A 23,096-nucleotide genomic window follows, 5' to 3' on the forward strand; every position below is an offset into this window, starting at 1 on the left:
AATCATAATAGAGTAAAACCGTGGATTGCGAGCATAATTCGTTCGGGAAACGTGTTTGTAATCCAAAGCACTCGTATATCAGTTGTGATCATGTGACGCTCGGCAGACAAAATGTATACGTACTACTCATATTGCAAGACCTCGCTCGTTTATCAAATCAATATTTATTTTTAAAATTTGCTCGTCTTGCAAAACACTCGCAGACCAAGTTACTCGCAATCCAAGGTATTACTGTATTAATTTATACTGGAGGAATCCGAAGAGCTATAAAGCTCTTTTTTTACAGATGTCCATTAGGGGTAAGTCAGAACGTGGCAACAAACAGTACAAAACACGAGCGGAGTGTACAGTATAGGAGAGGTAAGCACGTTACTTATAAAATATTAAAATTAAACGAAACTATGTTTATCTTACTGGGTAAAGCCCACTGAGTTATTAGATTGTTTTTCAGAATCCATCTGGCCACAAGTTATACAAGTGGCATATCATGTGGAAATTTATAGTAGCAAAATAATCTAAATATTCTCAAGGCATGTTTCTAAGTATGGAGAGAAAAACCGCAGTACCTGGAGAAAAATACACACTGTCCGTGTGGTAAGAAATACGATGAAACATGTTGTCAAATAGTTCCTGTTTGCCAAGCAGTCTGCATTTGAAATGCACGTGTTAAGAAATTGCATTTCACATTGGCAGAGTTCGTGATTTGTACACCACATTGGAGAGCGGTATACTTGGCAGAAGATAAAAATGGACAATAACGCAAGAGAGGACACTGTACACGAAGGGTTTGAAAAAAAAAAGAGACAAGAGCTGCACTCATTACACACAAAGTGCTTGCCACAAATGAGCCACAATACCTTGATGATCTCGTCAAGGAGCATAAACCATCATCACGTAAACTCTGGTCATCCCCGCAGAGGCTTTTGGCTGGCCATCGAAAAAAATAAACTATCACTGCACCGCACGCTTTCAGATGCGCTTCTGCGGCCAACTGGAATGCTCTTCCTTCCGATATTAAGAAGCCACTGGAGCTATGCACTGTTATATCTAGATTTAAAACTCATTTCTTTAGAAGTGCTTTTTGTGTTTAGTTTGTCGTTCAAGCACACCTCGATTAGCATGGTTAGCTACGTTACGGTACGAAAGAAGTTCAACATTCATACCTATATGCACAAAAAGGAGAGGTGCGAAGAGAATGTTCCCTTTTTCAAGTATGATCATAGCTTCTAAACAAAGCAGCTGTTTGAACATGTTTTTTAAATATAAAATTGGCGAGGGCTTTCAGCGAGTAAACTTTCGGCCCTCACCACATACCATTACCCCATGTTTGTGAAATCCACCTCCCCGACACATCGCGAACAACATTCTACACCGTACCGGTAATGCAAAGAGTACGAGCATTACTGAGCAACACACATTGGCATGCCGGATGGCTTGCAACACTGCCATTAAAAAAACTGACAAGCGAATATTGAGAAAATGTGCTGTGCTATTTATTTTGTAGCTGCAGTTTATCAACTGTGTTGAAGAAAATTCTCACGTGGTATGAAACATAACACATTTTCTGTGATGGAATATGAAATTTTAGAAGACATTCTAAAGGCAGCCACATGTACCTGCTCAAAAACAATGTCCAAAATGCCAAAATGTTGTCCAAATTTATTTTTTTGTGTAAATCACTTCTCCCATACAAGTATGCTCTTTACAACTTGCTGACAGGTTTGATTTTCAGCAATTATTTTACAATCTGCAGGTTCAAATACTCAAAACTATACAACTTATTTTTTTTTTACACTCGGGTAGCTGGATACAAGGATAGAATTCAAAGTCAAATATATTTTCAGGTACTTTCTCCAGTCGATATCCTATATTTCTCCCATTGGGCTAGGTACTCGGTGTTCTAAAAATATATTAGCATATAAACGTTACTTGAGAATTCATTTTTAATTCCCCCTGTATTGGAGGTACAAGAACACACTGTTTTATTGCTGAGCAATGAGCCAGTTTTTCACACTGGAGTGCATGTAAATGCTTTTTACCAACAATTCCCCAAGTACACCAATGAACCACACATAAAAAATATACATCATGCATTGATGATAAAAAAAACTAATTGCACTATAAAAAAAATACTCACATTCATCAATAATAATAATAATGTCTTAAAGGAACATACATATAATAGGTGATGTTACGGGCAACTGCCCTTGTTCACAGCAAATGTAAAAAAACAGGATGTCTACTGCCTTCGTATCCATGAAACGTACCTGGACTGTATGGCAAGGTAGATGGTGCGACGAAAAGAAACCAGGTTTGTTTCTGTTTGGTCCAAAATTGTCATCTTTTGTTTCTCTGCAAGCGGAAAGGCAAGGTTGGTATTTCACTTCAGGCATCATGGACACACAGTATAAACCAATTTTTTTTTTATCAACATTTGTTTATCATAAGACGTTTTTGGGTTAGAGCGTGTGAATATTAATGTGTCGTTAAACCTGCCACCACCCGGCACAGCTAAATTAGTAAGGTTTGTCAATTAAACAGAACGTGCCAATTCGTTACTAGTTCAGCACACCGGTGTGTTGGAGAGTAAACCCACAACATCTACAATTAGAGTAACGAATTGGCACGTTCTATTTACATGACAAACCTCACTAATTGGCTGTGTCGGGTGGTGGCGTGTTTAACGACACATTTATATTGACGCGATCTAACCCACAAACCTCTATCATGGATAATATTGGTCGCGAAAGCCTAAGTGTTAAACATTTGTTAAGAAAAGATACACGCTTCTTGCGATTTCAAAGACAGGTGCTCAAATCAAGTCGAAGTCCTTCTGTGCTCATATGAGCACCGAGGCAAAATTGCACATACCTATGGCAGGGATGAATATATCTATAACATATCCACTATTAACTTCCCCACAAAGTGGTACTCAACCCGCAATCAAGGTTTGAACTCGCAACCTTCCGAGCCACCTGGCCGGATTCCCAGGTTGCTCTCAGCAGCAGTGGTAATTTGCAAGGTCGGTTACAATCAAACAAGGCAACTGGCTGCTGTGAGTGCAGGTGTCTTGTTCACTCACCTGCTTCCTCTTCATCCTCTTCTTCATCGTCGCTGTCACTACCTTCCCCCTCCCCGCTCTCGCCTTCCCCGCTGCTGCCTTCATCCAATATTTCTGTGGAGTGATTAAATGAAGCGAGTACATTACAGTATGTGCACATCGTCTAAAGCAGTTGTTTCTCAAACTTGTTTGGGCCGCGGACCGCTCAGCCGATGCAAACATTTCCACGGACCACATGAACCAGAGCCACCCCTGGTGACAAAACGCATTCACTTCTCTCTCTAAACGCCAGTAATGCAAAATGATTAATATTACCGGAATATAACAAAAAAACGTAGAGTTTTTTTATGGTTGGCATTTAGATCATACTAGCGGGAAGTACCCGGCATTGCCCGGGGGAAAAATATATTTCAAAACTTCTCTTAAAAACATAACATATACATACACAAATACGAAGCTATTGTGAAAGCCTGGCGTGCCATTTTTCTGTCCATTTGTCCATCAACAAAATTAGAAGAGGCTTGCAGAAGTCCAAAAAGTTATAAAATGGGGGGTAAATAGTTGATCTAAAAAGGTTTTCGAAAAATGTCGACCCCCTCAAAACATATTTTTACCCCCGCATAGGCATATATACATACACACCCTATATACAAGAGAGTGAGTAGTATCTACTGACTCTATAGTAGTAACTAACTCTTTAGTAGTAACTTCTGACTCAATAGCAGTATCTGCTGACTCTATAATCATATCTACTGACTCTGCAGCAGTATAACGACTATAGTGGTATCTACAGACTGTAGCATTATATACCGACTCTAGCATTATATAGCGACTCTATAGTAGTATCTACTGACTATAGTCGTAACTACTAATTCTTTAGTATTTGCTGACTCTATAGCAGTATCTGCTTACTCTAAAGCAGTATATGCTTACTCTACAGTAGCAGCTACAGACTCTGCAGTAGCAGCTACCGACTCTGCAGTAGTATCTACCTACTCTGCAGTAGTATCTACCTACTCTACAGTAGTATCTACCTACTCTATAGCCGTATCTACCTACTCTATAGCCGTATCTACCGACTCTATAATAGTATCTATCGACTCTATAGCAGTTAAGTACTAACTTAACAGAGTGCCGTGGTGAGGCCTAGTCCCGTACAGAGCCCCCGGCCTCGCCTAGCTTGCCCAGCTGGCCGAGGTGGCGCCTTGGCCGGCTGGGGCTAGGTCGCTACCCCCCCCCCCCACCAAGATAGTTAAGGGTCGTTTAATCAGGGTAGTTTACCTAACTTCATTTTTTTTATGAAATACCATGATTAAAATATGAACTAATGTGCAAAACAAAAGGTATAAACGTCATGAATTTCAGATCAACCTGCATTTGCATCACACCCCCGCAGACCACCGGTAGTCCCGGGGGACAACACTTTGAGAACCACTGGGTTAAATTAGCCACACAGCAACAATTGTAGTGGTGACATGGCCCAACAGTCGTGTGGGTGTATTAGTCATGAAATAGAAACCATCGGCTTCACAGCAGGCGTTAAAGAACCCATGATGTTCTTCGCAAGAGTAGGCCCCATTCCAAATTTGGCAAATTAGAAAAATAGCCGGCAAAATAAAACAATGAGAATTATACAAAGCAATTATCGCCCTAAATTAGAAGACTGCAAAGCTTGGCCAATTGTTGGCGCCGGTTCTGGCTGCCAACAGGCCAAACTGTGGTTTACCGTGCGCAGCACTGTGGAATGCAATTTTTGTGCAGAACGCGAATTAAAATAACAATACGGAATCACCAAATCGCAAAAGGTGCAATTAACATCCACACTCAATGGAGAAAACCAATCTCTTAATAAAAAAAAGGTTCATGGGATTTAGAAAAAATAAACCGGTCAATTAAGGTGATTAAAAATAGAAAGTTAAAATATATATCAATAGAATTAATTCTGTATAAATAGCGAATTATACCAGTTTGTTTTTACGACAAAGACAATTATTTAGGAATGCTTTCAATCTTGTAATAATATCGAATATATGAAAACCCAAGTGCATTCAATAAACACTGGAGGTCGCATGTCTCCAAACACATGAAAGTAAATATGTAGGGCGAAAAGATGGAAAAACTTCAGAGGATTGCATTACCTTTCTTGATGGTTTTGTATTTTTCTTCATTGTTCAAAAAATCTGGATCCAGCTTGAAAATATCTGCAATGACACCAATATGCAAAAAAGCAAGTTAAGGTCAAAGTCATAATTATTCATCTGAAAACTCTCGGGTATATGTCATACAAGATTAATTGACTCACCTTCCAAACAAGCCTAAAATTAACCAAATAAGTGGCAAGTGATGACCAAACAAATTAGGAAGAATATTATAGTTGGGTGGAAACTAATTACATTTTAACTGGAAGAGAAAAATACTTTTTTTTTATTCAGTCATCTCCATACCAATTTTGTACCAAAACTCACACAAATAATACAAGATCACAAATAAGTGCCACAATGATCAAGGTCAGCATATTGCCACATACTGTATCAAAACACGATATTCCATAGCAAGTTGTTTTACATGCACACATCACTTCAGGCTAGAGCTCTGTGTACACCTGAAGCAAGGAATACCTTAAAAATCAGTTAATTGTACCTAATTTCCATAATTACCTTCTAAGGGACTCTCAAAAGCCATCATTTTCATAATTAGCCTTATTGGAATACAATTAAAGTCATTAAAACTGAAATTATTTCCCCGCTTGATGTTCTTATAATGAAATTCTGTGGTATGCAATCAACACTTTAAATCAGTCCAGCGAAAAATGTCTTTAAACTCAAGTTAAATTAAAATACTGCAACACGTGCAGTCAGAATACGTTAAGAAACAATCTTTATTTTAAACCAAGATAATGAATTTTTTTGTTACCTAATGACTATAGCAATTGGGCAATGCCAAATCTGCCTACAGCAGCAATAGTGAAAACACGTCTTGTTACTTTTGAGTGAATCGTGGCTTTCTTTGATTTTACACACTTTGTCTTTTTAAATCCTTTATATTAAGTTTGCTTGCTTGCGTGCTTGCTTGCTTAGGACCGTGCAAATCTTTCGGTCGTTTTTTAACCCACTTCCCGTGATCCAATCGAGCTGACATTTTCCACACAGACTCGTTGTGCCAGACAATTAATGTTCGTGAAAAAAAATTCCCAAAATTTTACACGTTTTAGGCAAAAAAAATATTTTACATATATTCAAATAGAACTCATTCTTGGCTTTGGCTGAACGTCACAGTATAAGAGCCCAGAGCGTAACCCCTCCACAGGCCGTGGCGGAGTAGCGCAGTTGGTAGCGCCCTCGCTTCCCAAGCCAAAGGTCGCGGGATCGATCCCCGCGTCCTCCACAGGCGAATATATTTTTAAATCCTTTATATTAAGTTCGCTGCCACGCATATAAAGGATTTATAGTGAAAAACTTTGTTTTTACGGGTTATACTTATTCTAAAGCCTGGTTTCGCTTTTCATGAACGATGATGTCGGTGTGCATAAAACAGATACACCCAAGTCAAACAAGCATCTCGCCTAGTTAAAACAAAGGAAGTTTCTGATCCCCGATTGTAAATATTCCTGATCAACCGTCTCCTTCCATAGGTCAAAAGGATGTGGGCGGCTTGACAAAGCTGTATCCAGGATGATTACTCCATGCAAGATCTAAGCTCTAGTGCTAAACATGGTTGGCCTTATGACGAAGAACACTTTAGGACCTACATACAACACTAGAGAATAAACCAAATCAGCATAAATGTACTTTATGTCATATCTTGCAAATTACGCAGAGTTGAGGCTGTTAATTGTTAGATGGAAGGACTGTGAATGAAAGATGAAAAAAACACCACTGAAACCACTGTCAATCACAAATCAATTGTGGAACACAATGCATTGCGAGAGCAGTTACCGTAGAGTAACTAAGCCTCCCTGACGTCTGCCATTTCTGTGCAGCGTGGAGATACCGATAACAACAAGGCAGCATTGCTTTGCATGCGGTTCAGTTTTTAATCTTTGGAACCACGATTTTAGATTTCCAAATAGCTTTTCATTTTTTTTAAGGGATCCTGAAAGAAAAAAAACTCGTTATACACGACACATGGGATATCTGCCCATATTACTCCGAGGGACAAGCTGCGACGCTTCCTGGCGCTTTTGCAAAAGGGGCCACCAAACCTCCCACCCACGGACAAGTGCTCACTTAAAAGGTCTTCGGAGTTGTAGTCATCCTCCAGCGGCAGCATGTGCGTGAACTGGTCATCCTCTTCCACAAGGTCCAGGCCTTCAGGGATCACTGGGTGGTCCTTGAAGCCATCCTTGCGGATGGCGAACATCACCTCAATCATGTACTGCACGCGCTTGTCGATCTGGGACTCGTGCAGAATGTTCCGCAGCCTCTCAAAGATTGCTGCAGAGCGAGAAGTACGACAGATATTATTAACAGGGGTCTGTGACGGCGATGTACGCGTGCAGGCTCCCATGATGCAACCATGCAATTTGTTAATACTGCAGGTAAAGGCATGGAAAAATAGTTCACATGTGTGGAGGTGTAGAGATGCCATATTTAAATGTAGTCTATTTTTTTCAGTGAATGATGGAAACAAAATGGTGTAGACACCCACGTATTTTCACATCCTAAACAAACAAGGAATTGTCTCAATTTACATCCATCTCTCAAGTCATGCTACAATTTGAAGAAAACATGCAGAAGCTTTGACAATGTAGAGATGTGTCCAGGGTGCGGCAAGGCAGAAACCATGGCAATTGCAGGACCATGCTATGTATGTTGTGGTTTGTCGTGTGCAGGGCATAGATGGCCTCGACATTGACCCTTGGGGTCAATATCAACGGACCTCGTGCCAATTGACTTGTTTCTGTGGGGCATACTACAGTGACTTTGGCTGTAACAGTTCCTCCTGAAGACGGAAGCTTGTGTTGCCTCCGAAACGTCGCGATTTAATTTAGTTGTTTTCATTTATTTTATTTTATTTTTTACCTACGTGACTTAACCGAAAAAAGCAAAAGGTATGAATCCTTGCAGTCACGAAGGCTTCAAATCTAGAATCATTTTAAGTAGGTCGTCCACACGACTACAAAACAAATAAATATTAATATACCAAGTTCGGTGCGTTAATACAATGCAATTCACATTCATATGACGTTTAAAATGCAACCGCATCTCCGGACAATTAATAGGAAAATAAATGAGTCTTAAAGCTTGACCTGCCTGTCCGAGGGCACCGTCTAATATCTAAGATCACTGTAATACACCATGAGGAATGTTCCAGCATCCTGTGTGAAACGGACTGAAACGTGTCCAAGCACATGGCGCACGGTTCAAGCATCTGCTCTAATTTACCGTACAGATGGCACCGCGACTATTGCCGCGCCCTGCACAATATACCGCAACATTAATTTAATGCATTTCAAAACAGGTTAATTGTACTGTGTTCCTTCACAATTAGTACGTGGAGAATTTTTTTACATACGAGCCATTCAAAAATAAAAGATGAAGAAGTACGCGCTAAGAGCTTATAAAATGTCCAATGACCATCAAAATGAAGGTACAATAGCACTCCCTAGTGGAGTATGTCTAAAACTGAAAGATTTAATTAAATGGTGTGTATTAAAGAGAATGTCAATTAAAGCAATTTGTCACATACAGGGGGCTTACTACATGCTTGTGTTGTGAGCTTTTACAAATTACCCCAAGCAGAAATGCGAAAAGGTAAAAGCATGCATACACGCATGACATTTGAAGAATTACCTTTTCACATGATTCTGCTGTTTAAAATATTAGAAATGCCAGGAGAGTGAGGGGTGTGCTTGGTGTTTGGCATTGTATATTGAATCATCCGATATTGGATCCGCAACATATGAAATTAGGCCCATTAATTCTTAATTTCACACAATACAAAAATCAATACATTGCAATAGTTAGTTGGCTTTGCACCGAATTTCAGCCGAGCGAGCCAAAAAATAAATTTCCTACAACGCTTTTGCGTAAAACAGTCGATGTACATCGTGAAATAAGTTCGTTACCAACTATTTAAATAAGTAATTAAAACTGAAGTACTGGCAAGGGGCATTTTTGTGGCGCCAGTATAATGAATCAACCCAATACAATTTCCCAACATTAATTAAATTTAGTTTATTCCTGGTACTCGAGCAGCACCGGATGGATGCCTTGTTGGTGCCACAGTGTGTGTGCGTACTGACCGTTGATTCCCCGTGGTGAGACCTCTGTGAGCTTGAGACCACACTCCTTGAGGAAGCCAACAGCCACCTCCACGCTGTCATCCGTCGGCCGCTCCAGCAGCAGAGTGAGAATCTCCAGGGACAGCACTTCGTGCGCCTGTGGAACGAGAGCACGCACGCATGCAGTCACTCATGGGCATCACGATGCCAATTAGCAGCAGAAACATGGGAATTAGTGTGACGTTAACAGAGAAGGGTACGAGTTAGCGCTGCGGACAATTTGTGCCTAATGCAGATCGCTTAGGTTCTTCTTGTATTTATTCTCACTGATTATTTTATTATGTTTTATTTGTATTATTTCCCTTCTACTGACTTTAGCGAAAGAACCAAGAATATGAATCCCTGCAGGCACGAAAGCTTTAAATCGAAAGTTTGAAAAATGTTTGCTTTTTTTGATGTGGTGATATTATAACTGGCAACTCCTAATAAATTTTAACGTTGACGAGCACTCCCTGTGCATTTGAGCTGGACACACGGCCAGAGTGGAGCTTGACGTCGGTGTGACGTGCAAAACGGCTCAACGCTGTGGGACGCGGGTGACGTCATCGCACAGATCGGAACACGGAGACTTGCCCGCCCATGCGCCAGCCAGCCAGCAATTCAGAAAGGTGGCAAAACTTTTTTTCTAGTATAGTATGAAATATGTAGCGGCAGTGTATACAGTTATCATTGTAATATTAGCAGCGGGTACAATACATATGTTGACATTTAATTATAGTTTCATATAAGTTTACATTTCAAAAGTCGGAATAAAAAAGTGAATGAGTACGCATGTGCATTAAATTAAATTTTTATTACTAAATGAACCTCCTGTTCAATTGTTATCTTATATTGTATTCATAACCATTCCATACCTTATTAAAAAATTGAAACAGAGAACTATTTATATCAAATATCTAAAATTCAGCTAGCCAAAGCGCTTATTTATTATGGGGGTGTTTTTATTAGATAATACAATTGCGCTTCATTGCCATTAAAACTACTACACCAGGTAATATTTCAACAGTGCAACTCATGCAAATGTTCAAACCTAAAACAATCGTTGTTTAAACATTGATGTGATGGTGTAATGTTTTTAAAGCATGCTGCTCTGAATCATGAGGTTCGCAATAAAATGCTCACCTTAAAATTAATTTTAACAATACCCATCCCTTATGCTCTCAATAACAGATTGGGTGCATCTAATGTAATAAGTCAATATTGAATTAAAAATAACAAAGTACATACCACATTCTGGTTCACAAGGTGAGCAATGTACTTGCTTGTGGACAGGCAGAGTGGCTGCAAAAATAAGCAGAAACAGCCAGTTAGTGGAGAATATATTTCATTTCACTCTCCATCATAAATTAGTATGACCTTCATACCCATGTATTATACAGCATTGGCAAAATTCATAGTGCTAGAAGATTCCAGTAAAACAATGTATTATTCAATACCGTACAAAACCATGATTCATTTACCATAGTGCACATTATACAAATGAAACGAACCACAGCAGAGGTTTATGTAAATATCACAATGGCTATTCTGCCAGACTAACAAAAATGATAAAAGTAAATGGTTAAGAGTGAAAACAACCTTGTTTACCAAGGTCAAGGAAAGATGACTACAGAAATTTGGACACGTTCCGAGACTGGGCTGAAAACCACACTTGGTGAAGTGGAAAGAAAGAATAGTGGGGGTTCAAATAGAGAAGAAAAAGGATTAAAATTGCATAAAGCAGAATTACTGGCTCAAGAGAACAATGGCAAAAAGTAGTTTTTATTCCCCATTGTAGCGAATTAACTGACAGAGTGAACTAATTAAGACAATGAAAATAACACAGCTATGAAGGACTTTGGCAGTTTTCAAATCTGCACAGATGATCATACCACACACGATCACGTGACCCTGCTTCTCAGGAATAATTTGTTTGCAGAGACTCTCAATTCCATGCAGAATTGACATGCAATGACCTAGGCTCAAGTCAACATTCACATCCGATGATCCCTGGCCTGGGGAACGGCTTGCCTTGTCGTTACGGCGGTATCCCTTGCGAAAGTTGAGTATGAGACGCCGAAGAATGAGCTCGCCAATCTGCGGGAACTTGGAGTTGATGATGGCGGTGAGCGCAGAGTAGACGTGTGTGAATGTTGGGGAGGCCATCTGTGCTTGGATCATGGAGCGTGACAGCAAACCACTGCAGGAGAGACAAAATAGGTGATCAAACCGTGTGCTCTCACCCACACAATCCCAAGTGTCGATTCATTTATCTCACAATAGGAGACAATCTACAATTACTGTGGTGGATGTACTGTACATTTAGTGGCACACGAACGTACATGTACCTTGGGTTTGTTCAAAAAATGCACCTGCTTTTCAAAATTACGTGGCAAAGGACAGTTTAGGCATCCAGAAGAAATGCATCACCTTAATATTACCCAAGCAAAAACAAAATCCGATTATAGAAACATTGAAATGAAACCAAACCTCTTAATTCACACTGGTCATAGCCCTAAATCAATCCAATTAGGATGAGAGCAGGCACATGTTCTATATACTTGTTTTATTAGTATTCTTGCGATGCTTGTTTTGGAACCTATCCACTGCACATCGTCATACTTCAAATGACGAATACATGTACCCCAATATGTACACACGAAAACTCGGCAGAATTACTTAAAGATGCAAGGATAACAAATAGTTGAGAACCATATCATGACTTTATGATTTATGGATACTGCACGCAAAAAAGTTAATGTACGTTAAGGGAACAAAAGTGTAAAAAGTTTTTTTTTATATACATATAAAACTTAATGATGTTTCAAAGACATGTTTGTAAAAAAAACTGAAAATTCAAGGCTAAAGGGCAAGAGTTCTTACCGTCCCCGAACAACGTTCTCTTGCAACAGCTCCTTGATGATGTTGAAGATGTTTGAAACGTTTACTTTGTTGATCAAGCCATTTATTGATTTCTTCAGAGCTTCCCAGCTCATTCGCTGATACGCCAAACTTGGATGGACATAAACGGGAACACCACGTTAGTAAAACGCAACACAAATTACATACTGCCATATCATCGGTGAATATAAATCACAAAACGTCTTACCAAAAATGCCTGCTTATTTTTGTGTTTTATTTTACTGGATTAAATGAAGAATTAAATGTGAAGCCAAGCATTTGTTTCGAGCAGCCATGGTTAGCTAAGGGAGGAGGGTAGGCATGGAATTGGAGCTGTGATGGCAAAAACAACCCCCACCACAAGCGCATGGTTAGTGAGAGACAAGAGAGATGAGACAGGCAGAGACGGAGGAAGAGATTGAGGGAGAGAGTGACAGAAATGCATATAAACAAGAAAGAGGGAGAAAGAAAGACACTCAGACAGTGGTAGACAGTAACAGACACACCGTGAGACAGAAAGAGACACAGAGGGACAAAGATAGGGAGACAGACGAAAGGGGATGGACAGGAAGATACTTTTCAGTTTAGAGAATACATTAAAACAATACGACTCAGCTTAGAATTCTGATTTGCCAAAGGAAAATAATCAATTGCTATTTGGTCCTCCTACAACTTACAATAGAAAACACAAATAGTGCACGCTGCATCAAAGCAGTATGCAGTGTCAAAACAAAATCATCAATCGTCATGTGATAGTGCGTACCTGCTCTTGTCTGCAATTTGCTCTTGCATCATGCGCAGCCTTGCAGGAGGAATGTATGCTCCCCCTGAGCGTGTCAGGATGGGATCCACTTCATCCTTCTTTTTCTTAGTTGGTGGTTCCTCTCCACCTGCTACCTCCCCGTCTGGCTCAATTCGTCCCCGCACTCTCTCCGCTTCGTTTGCATCTCCCAACTCACGCCCTCTCTCGGCCTCATCCTGGGTAGGGGATTTTACTCGCTTCCTCCGCTCAACATCACGGTCTCTTCCTCCTCTGTCCCTGTATCTGTCCCTGCCGCCATCTCTGTATCTGCCCTCGTCCTCAATCATATTCCTATTTCTGTCCCTATCTCTGTATCTGCCCTCGTCCTCATCCAAGTCTCTGTGTCTGTCCCGATCTCTGTCCTTGTTCCTGAATCCATCTTTTTCTCCATATCTGTCCTCATCGTCATGTCTATCTCTGTCTCTGTACCTTTCATCATCCCTCTCTCGGTCTCGATCTCGATTCCTGCCACGGTCCTTCTCTCTATCCCGGTCTCTACCTCCATCTCTATCCCTCTCCCTGTCCCTCACTCCATGTTCCCCATCTCTGTCTCTCTCCCCATCTCTCATCTCATTCTCATCCACACCACTATCCCCACCACTATCTCTGTACCTGTCCCGGTCTCTCTCTCGGTCCCCATCTTTTTCCTTACCCCCTCGTCTATGTCTTTTCCTGTCCTTGCCCTTATCTCTTTCTATGCTTCTGACATTGTCCCCTTCCTCATTCATGTCTCCATCCTCATTCCTATCCTTGTTTCTCTTCCCACTGCCATTTTTGTCACTGCTATTTTCTTTTCCCCGATCCACATCCATATCACTATCCTCGTCTTTATCATTGCTTCTCTCCCTGCGATGATCTCGGTCTCCTTTCCTGTTTCTGCCTCCTTCCCTCTTTCTGTACCTGTCTGCCACACCTTCCTGACCTCTGCTATTGCTGCCATTCTTATCTTGGTCACTGGTTCCATCCCCATCATTCGCCTTGTCTAAATGCGTATCCTTGCGTTTGTCCTTGGTGCCGTCCCTATCTTTGTGCTTGCTTCCATCATCATCAATGTCTCTTTCCCTACTCTTATCCAGCTCTCCATCCTCACTCGTACTACTGCTCTGGTCACTGTCACTGGATTCATCATGCTTCATATCTCTTTCCTTGCGTTTGTCCTTGGTCTTGTCATTGCTATTGTCATCCTTTGCTCTGCTGCTCCTCCTACCCTCTTCTCTGTCATCGCTCCTGTCCCCACTCCGGTCGTTTTCCTTTTCATGATCCTTGTCACGGTCACGACTTCGTTCTCTGTAAAAGATGCACATGGGCTTCGAATTAATGATCATACGATATGATTTACTTCCATACTAGTCTTACCAAAGACAATATATTTTATGTTTGGAATATTAAAGTGAGAATCTGTATGCATTTTATATTGCATTGCTTGTTAAATGCAAAACGTTTATGTGTAACTATGACAGTAACATGAACGAATATGTTATACTGTATCCCATTCAAAGGCTTTAACACCAATATACGGATACATTGATGTCATACATGTATCGGCAACAGGTTGGATTTCTAATAATGGGGTATACGTGGAGTAGAAAACAGAACGCACACTTAATGTTCTAGAGTTGAGGTGGTAGAAGGGTGTAAATAAATTAATGAATAGTACTTAATTCTCATATGCAAAACAAACATTTCCATACAGGGCGAACCATGAACAGATACCCCACTAAATAGGTAGTAATTAAACTTACTATTTAAAAGTATCGACATGTCTCCCACCAACATAAACACAAGCATTAAATATGCTAGCGCTATCTTCTGTGAGGAATGGAACCATCGCCTTCATGACATTCAAACATTTGTTTGAGAATAGAGTAAAATAGGGAAATCATGAACCATGAATAGATACCCCACTAAATAGGTAGTAATTAAACTTACAATTTAAAAGTATCGACATGTCTCCCACCAACATCAATACAAACATTAAATATGCTAGCGCTATCTTCTGTGAGGAATGGAACCATCGCCTTCATGACATTCAAACATTTGTTTGAGAATAAAGTAAAAGGGGTAATCATAAATCCGTGGAATATCTACAGATGGCTCACTCCGTACAACACATGTCAGGAGCGTCCACGCACGTGCGCATGAGCGCATTTTGATGCAAAGCCTTTAGTACGACACTTCAGTTTCCCGACAAGCCGGTGTTTACGTGTCCTTATAATTAGAAGAAGAAAAAAATCGTGCAATGGATATTAAGATAGTCACGATACACGCAACTGCACGGTTTGATAAAATGGGCGCAAAAGACAAACTTACACCACCACACTACTATACTTCGATATCGTAGCACTGGGCGATTTACAAACGGTTCACCAAGGGCTCTATCGTACTCTGAACGTGGCCGCGAACACCATAAACACACGAAGTGGGCTATTATAGTTGATTACATTACGTCAATCGCAACAACAAAGGGGAAATGTGAGGTTTTTTTTATATAAACCACACCCATCCTCGCCTAGTGCCCCCCCTGCGGGAAGTGAAGGGAAGCCGGTACGTAAGCTAGGCAAGGCAGGCTTTCCGTGGAGTGGGCCCAGTGCGCTCACAACACAACGATTTAAAACGAATAATTAAAGCAACCGATACTTACTTGGACGACATTACGGGCTGCGTCACAGTGAACTATCCCCCTCCAACAAGCTTTAAAAATTAAAAAGGAAACTCGCTAAAGCAACGGAGTTCTGTATTCAAAGAGCCACGTTCTGGCGCGATGTGGAGCCTAGGCCGTGCGTGGATGGGGCAGCGTCGAAGTTGGAGGAGGGGGCGGGGGGGGGTCCCCGCAAGGGACCGCGGCGAATTTTTTCGGAGATTGATCGAATTTTCTGAGCCCCGACACAGGCAAGTCCCCCGGATTACGGAAGGGTTAGGGGCCGTCCATAAATGACGTCACGCGATTTTGGCCGATTTTTGACGCTCCCCCTTCCCCCCCTCGTCACGCGGCGTCTCAAAAAGTCAGGCCCCCCCCCCCCGTGAAATATGACGTCACAAAGCTCTGAGCCCCCCCCCCCCCTAAAAAAACATTAACATTTTTAAATTAAATATGCTTCAAATCACTTTAAACTATTGTCATTGTAGTGCGTATTTAATGTGGCGCTGCACTCTGATGTTGTAGGAGAAAACACGTATTAAAAAGGTGGCTTTGGAACGCTGAAATTTAGCATAAAATGCACTTGAAATGTTTTAACGTCTAACTAAAACTGCAGATGTTCAGAATATTGTATTGAAATTCTCTTATAATTATAAAATATTAAAGTCATTCTATTAAAAATACTGTACTTGAAACTTTGTAGTAAAACGAAGCAAAATAAAGAGTACAATCACATATTCATTCCACAGAATGAAAAGCCCTGGTAGAATTATTAAAATAAAAATATTTAATAACAATCATTCAAAACATTTACAAAATGTATGCTTCTCCATTCTCCCATGGAAAAGCAAAATGCTCCTTCATGGAACAAAGTTTTTCACTATAAATCCTTTATATGCGTGGCGGCTAGAGTCCTCTCGTCCTCTGGCTTGAGATGGCTGCCACCTATGGATCAGATGATTGCCTGCCACCATTAAGCAATTGGTAATGAAATATCTTTTTTGTTTCCTAAAAAGTGTAAAGTTATGGAAAAAAAATTTCACGAAAATAAATTGTCACGCACAACGAGTCTGTGTGCAAAATGTCAGCTCGATTGGATCACGGGAAGTGGGTTAAAAAACGACCGAAAGATTTGCACGGTCGTAAGCGCGCAAGCAAGCAAGCAAGTGAACTTAATATAAAGGATTTAAAAAGAGAAGAAGTCTGATTTGTAAAAAAAAAAAAAAGGGAGAAGATTGTATATCTGCCAGGGCCTGGCAGGGATGGGTTAATAGCAAACTGAGATAACCCTGCTATTAACCTGCTCAGGTCAATATCAGTTTGCTGTGTAGAATATGAAATGTGCAGGTTGCAGTGGACTACAGATACTGCAGTTAACTGTGATCGCACCCAACCATCATTACAAAGCCACGAGATATGCATTGGCATTGCTCTTCTATAATGCAGACGTCAAAGTGGTTCGTTGATAAGATGTTGTCGGGATTGGCAAATTACACACTCGCTTGAGCACGCTTCATCGGTGGCAGCCGACATGCAAACTCGCACTAATCCTATGACCATCAAGTTATTCCAGTGGGGGGAGAACGGGGGGGGGGGGGTGCAAATTTGACACGATCAATAATTGTATGCCTGTCAAAGATAAACGAGGGCCACTGTAGAAAGACGTCACAAATGAACAGAGGCCCTTTAAACATTCACGTGATTGATCCACGCAGGCGTGAGATGAATTGTCCTCGCTGCTGCTGGTGGAAAGGCACGGTGGGTGACAGGCAGTTTGGGAGGCATTTTTTGCAATGTGATGGCTCCACCTCATCGACAAGGACACACTGCCTCGTTTGTAGTGGGTGCAACCAAGTGCCAGATTAAGCTAGTGTGGGGCCTGTGGCATGTATGTTATAAAGGGGCCCTAAATTAAAAAAAAACGCAAATATTAAAACACAATGTTTTTACTTGAATAGTAAAGTAGTTGTAGATTTGAAGCTTTCGTGACTGCAAGGATTCATACTCTTAGGTTTTTTCGGTAAAGTCACGTAGGTAAAAGTGTGCCGTTCCTGGCCCTTCCCCCCTCAACCATTATATATACGGGGTAGTATTTCTTGTGATCTCTCATTTACTTGATACAGCTGTCGTGGCTGTGACGGTTCCACCTGAAGACGGAGGCTTGTGTTGCTTCCGAAACGTCGTGAATTTTTTTAATTTGTTTTATTTTACTTTTATTAATTTAACATTTTTACCTACGTGACTTTACCGAAAAAACCTAAGAGTATAAAGTAATTGTATGTTTTCATTTGCTATACAGCCAGATAATACGAGAAATTGCTAACCTTAAACACCCAGTCGTTCATAAACGTTGAAGGCAGTATAGTACTATAGCAATAGAGCAAGTGCAGAATCACTGCACCGGAATTGATAGCTTGAAAGCATTTAGCGCGGGGCCCTTGAAAGTGCGGAGCCCGTAGCGACTGCACGTGTAGCTACTGCACGTGTAGCTACTGCACGTGTAGCTACTGCACGTGTAGCTACTGCACGTGTAGCTACTGCACGTGTAGCTACTGCACATGTAGCTACTGCACGTATTCCCCATCAGCATTCGCTGATTGATCAATTGTTCGCAAATTATAGTCCTCACACCTCTCCATGTGCTATGAAGATAATCCGACATTGGGTGCAACTGGGTCGAGCAACCGTGTTGACACAGTCACATTGGCAAATGTGATTTGTAACTTCGATCCTTACCTTATTATCTGCGAGTGTGCAACAAATCCTATTATCAATGCCCCTATTCTTCCTCTCATCTGCGGTTCATTGTACATTGTGCTTTAAATTTTTGTAACACTTCTGAGAATTTGCAACAATACCACGAGAAATGTGCCTCCGGGCTATGGAGACCAACTGGAGAAGATTCCAGGCACGCGTTGAAGCTATTAACATACAGTTTGTTATCATGTTACAGTGTATTATCCATTCTTTCGCCATTAAAAACAATACTTCCATATAAGTGTTAACATTTTACTGGTAGGAACCCACTGGTTCCACCAGCCCACAGGGGATTATTGTGTCCGTCCGTCCGTCGTGCAGGGAGGGGCTGGGTGGGGAGGGGAAGGGCTGGGTGGGGCTGGGTGGGGAGGGTGGGGAGGGGCTGGTCACCCCGTGGTGCCCTTATAAAACTCAACGTTTAACCTACTCACGCCGGCTTGTGCCCGCCCTCAGTCGGGCATATTTGCGGAATACACCACGCCGCCATTGACCCTGGCCATTGACCGAGCAACCCAACGTTCCTATCAGCTCCCTCCGCAGGAATGTGTTTTTAAGCATCCTGTATATGAAATACATTTGCAGATAATTACGTGGGCAGTCGGATCCACGACGCTCATCCAGCACATCGCCGCAGATAAGAGGAGTCATTTCGTATCGATGAAGAAAGGAAATATGTTGTGTACCACCATGTTGATGTCACCTAACATCAACATGGATGTGTTCCCTGGTCTATGTTGCTCATGTTGATGCCCCCAAGTGTAAATCCAAGCAAGCGTGTAATCCATTTTCCTCGTCAATGGCCATGCGTTCTGACCCATACTTCACAGGAGGTAATAACGTTTATAAAAAAAAATGTACTTCTGAGAACACACGTATGTTGGAAAGCGTTACAAGAATCCTCGCACGTACATGTTTTTCATGCTTGTTTTAAACAAAAAAACACATTTCCAAATGACCACATTTGACTCTTCAATGCAAATGTAGGGCACAGTCGTCTCGAACCAATCCCGGCTGGCAGAATGGAAATGCCAAACAAAACAAATAAATAAACGCTTCAACAATTGACCAACGAATGTGTATGACAACACAACACACATCCTTTATTAATGCAGCATTTACCTTATGTACAAGCAAATGGTAGTTATGGTACTGTTGTATAGAAGGCATAGGGATTTTTTTTGGTATAGATTTGAACTCCTGCCAGAAATACAGATATTCAGCGCTAAAGGCCTTTTGTTACTCTTTTTATTATTGTTTAATTTCAAACACAATTCCAATTCAACTAAATCGCAAGCCCGGCGAAATGACGGTCATATGACATTCCTAGAAGAGAAAAAAAATATGTATAGATTTCCGCACAGTTTCAAAAACAGCGTCAAAACATAAACACCCCTTTTGTTTGCCCAACAGTGTTCAGTATCCATGTTGGACGCGAGCCATATGAAATGCTTTCATACAGCAAACTAGGGCACGATACAAAGTGAAAACGGATGCTTACAAGATGAAGGTTTTCAGACATTTAACAATGTAATGCACTCTTCTTTAAAATCGCGCAAAACTTGTCACCAGGGTGCTGTTCAAGATTGCGACGTTCTCGTCAATTCCAGGTTTTAAAGCCCTCCACAACAGGTGGTGGGTATGTGCAGTTGCATTTGTGGTATTTCCAACATTGAAATCTGGGTTTCAAATCTTACGCTATCTCATTGATGAGAGTTGATGACACCCAAAAGGTTGAAATCCTATCCAGAATTTGCTTGCTTAAACAAATGCTACAATAGGTTGTTGATACTAAAACATGTTACATATATGTGGAGACAGAAATGAGTTCTGCTTATATTTGAGTTTAATGTCTTTAAATATCATATATAATAGTTCCTAAATTATGCAACGTCAATCAAATTAGAAAAATGGCCTGTATGCTCCGAAAGCAATTTTTTGAGAAAAACATCACACATCAAAGAGCAAAAAGACACAATTGTTATTTGTAATGCTCACAATTATACCTTTGATTGGACCTATTTTTGTGCAGGGTCCTCCAGCCTGGATTATTATTATTTTGTAATGAATTCAGCAAGCAAGCTGTTCCAATGTTAGGCTCATGAACACTTTATAATTGTGAATACAAATGTGTTGGCTTATTTTTTTGCTGCATTCTCTGACGCCGTAAAGCAAGACTGCAAGAACGACCTTCCAATACAACGTAAGTCTTGTTGACAGTTCGGGTCACGTGACCTCTCATCATTATTTCCCCTTCCAGCTACCCCACCCGAAATGAATTTTGGGAAAAGGCATAGCCGAGCAACATCTCATTACACAAAGAACATCCAAGTGTGCACGTATAATGCATGTCAAGCGAGACATGTTATTTTTCTGTAAGTTAAACTATTAGCATGCTGCAGGGATATGCGGAATCAAAATCAACAGTAACGAACAGCGATGCAATGCTATGCAGTGTATATATGTTTATATAAGTGGAGTTATCAAACGTAGCTCTTAAAAAAACACGACAATGTTTCCCCAGCATGTGCCTTGCGATCTGTAATTCATGCTACCATTCAATAACTGCCCTTGAAGTCTGAATTTACGCGTTTATCATGACAGACAAATATTCCTTTTTTTTCTCTTATAGAAGCACAAACCTAGCTGGCTGTAGCCCTCCCCCCACCTTCTCATGTTTATTACTTACACATGTCTTACATTTAAAGTACCTAAAGTTAAACCACTTTTCTCAAGCAAGGCAAGCGCGAGTAAGATTTGACTAAATCTATACAGGTCTCTTAAACACATCCCAAACCGTGCGAGTCTTTACAATGACGTAGAGTACGTATGAAACGTGGCGGGTCAATTATTACCACGATGGAACACACACACAAGGGAAATCTTAATTTTTTCTTCACACAACCGCCTGCTCAGAATATACTTGCAACTGGGCTTACAGGTCAGCACGTATTAACAAGATACCGCTTTTCCATTGGCACATCCGTGCCGAGCCAATGCAGGATCCTCACCGTGCTGGTGATTTCCCACTGGCGATTCTTCAATGCGGAGATGGAACCCAACCCTCGGTTCCCTCTGAATCCAGCTTGGTGCCAAGCAGGCCCAGCCAGGGGCGGGTGGGCGGGTGAGAAGCGGAAGGGGGCTAGTGACATGTGCATGGAGTGGAGAAAAACGTGAGTCGGAACGATTTGAGAACTCAAAATCACCGCGCCATCTGCGTGTGTCGTGACTCGTTCAACGCGTGTGACGTCAGCGGCGCGGCTCGGCTTGTGCAATGGAAACGCAACCTGGCTGAGCCGTGCCGGGCTGGCTCAGTGTGTGGCCCTGGCGCGGCTCGGTCCCCAGGGTTCGGCAACAGAAATAACAAGAGACATTTGTTTTAGTAATTGGCAAAAAACAAAACGATATTTCTAGAGCCGCAATCAATGCACGTGCGGCTTCGGAACTGCAATTTGCCAACCTCTGGGCTAGGCTGTTCAGTAGAATAGTCAAATGGTTGCTATTTAAAGTTTCGCTTTCAAAAAGTATACTTGCTATACAATATTACCAGGCATGTAACCAGTCATCCCACGGCGATTCTTTGAGTGGTCACGAATCATGGTCACAATTCAATTCAAGAATAAATTACATTTCGGTGAGATTTTATCAACTCATTTGCATTGTTTCTTGATAAAAAAAAATGTTTACAGTTTTCGCCACACCATGAGGCTAAATGCGAAATTAGCAAATAATTTGCGTACATTGTAAATAATCCATTCTCATGCACATTATTTGATGCAAGTATCATGAATCGCATCGATGATTTTTACCGATAACTCGATCCGTTGTTACATGCCTAGGTAATTCATCCTGGGGATCACTTGGTTAATGTGGGGCGGAGAGCAGAAGAAAATAGCAAATGTAGCTCCTCTTTATCCACGGAATGACGGGGAACGAATTCGCAAATCCTATTGTCCACGGAGTTGTTCATGAATTGACTCCACTATGGGGCAAAGGTTAGTGGTTCAAATCTGGCGGGCTGCCCTGGTTAATATCGCCGATGCAATAACCGTAAAATGTGTGCACCGTCTGCTTCGCAGTGGACGTTAATCATCCCGTGGCGTCGCTCAAAAAGAGATATTTAAAATTACACCGAAAATTACTCAATTAGGATTGCACATAGCAACATAGCGGCTCTGCAGTGAAACGACTGCACACGATGTCTGTAAAAGTGCCATCCTTCGTGATAGCCTTGCGCTATAAGAATGGCATGGATACTAATTGTACTAACTTATGACGCATTTTTATTAGTATTCTCTCGTTATTCACGAGGGATACATTCTGGAGATGCTCTTGAATAGCAAATGAATAAAGCTATTAAATACGTGAAAATAATCTCATTATTTTATCTCTCATCACTTAAATCTCTCATCGCTTTATCTCTCATCACTTTATCTCTCATCGCTTTATCACTCATCGCTTTATCTCCCATCGCTTTATCTCTCATCGCTTTATCTCTCATCGCTTTATCTCTCATCACTTTATCTCCCATCGCTTTATCTCTCATCGCTTTATCTCTCATCACTTTGTCTTTCATCACTTTCCCCCATCACATTCTCTCTCTGTCGATGCAGTCGTGTTGAGTGCCAGACGCGATTCGTGGATATACAAAACCACAGATTGTGAATGAGGGAATATT

General features: G+C 41.2%; 1 protein-coding gene across 2 annotated transcripts in view; it reads right to left on the reverse strand.

Moving 5' to 3' along the window:
* CWC22 (CWC22 spliceosome associated protein homolog) overlaps nucleotides 1-15,869 on the reverse strand; it is a 97,122-nt gene extending 81,253 nt beyond the window's left edge. The window contains exons 1-10 of one of the 2 annotated variants that reach the window (XM_061575279.1): nucleotides 15,668-15,868; nucleotides 12,988-14,313; nucleotides 12,207-12,335; nucleotides 11,355-11,523; nucleotides 10,572-10,625; nucleotides 9,306-9,441; nucleotides 7,288-7,494; nucleotides 5,200-5,262; nucleotides 3,083-3,175; nucleotides 2,268-2,352 (exon numbers count right to left, since the gene is read on the reverse strand). In XM_061575279.1, coding sequence (XP_061431263.1) covers nucleotides 2,268-2,352; nucleotides 3,083-3,175; nucleotides 5,200-5,262; nucleotides 7,288-7,494; nucleotides 9,306-9,441; nucleotides 10,572-10,625; nucleotides 11,355-11,523; nucleotides 12,207-12,335; nucleotides 12,988-14,313; nucleotides 15,668-15,678 — 2,273 coding nt within the window. In that variant the 5' untranslated portion in view covers nucleotides 15,679-15,868. Of the gene's footprint in view, nucleotides 1-2,267; nucleotides 2,353-3,082; nucleotides 3,176-5,199; nucleotides 5,263-7,287; nucleotides 7,495-9,305; nucleotides 9,442-10,571; nucleotides 10,626-11,354; nucleotides 11,524-12,206; nucleotides 12,336-12,987; nucleotides 14,314-15,667 lie in introns of both variants that reach the window. The other variant, XM_061575289.1, reaches the window with a different exon arrangement.
* Between the last annotated feature and the right edge of the window lie 7,227 nt (nucleotides 15,870-23,096).

The sequence above is a fragment of the Lethenteron reissneri genome, chromosome 7 (assembly GCF_015708825.2).
Source record: "Lethenteron reissneri isolate LAM-NWPU_2019-01 chromosome 7, ASM1570882v1, whole genome shotgun sequence".
Classification (NCBI taxonomy): Eukaryota; Metazoa; Chordata; class Hyperoartia; order Petromyzontiformes; family Petromyzontidae; genus Lethenteron; species Lethenteron reissneri.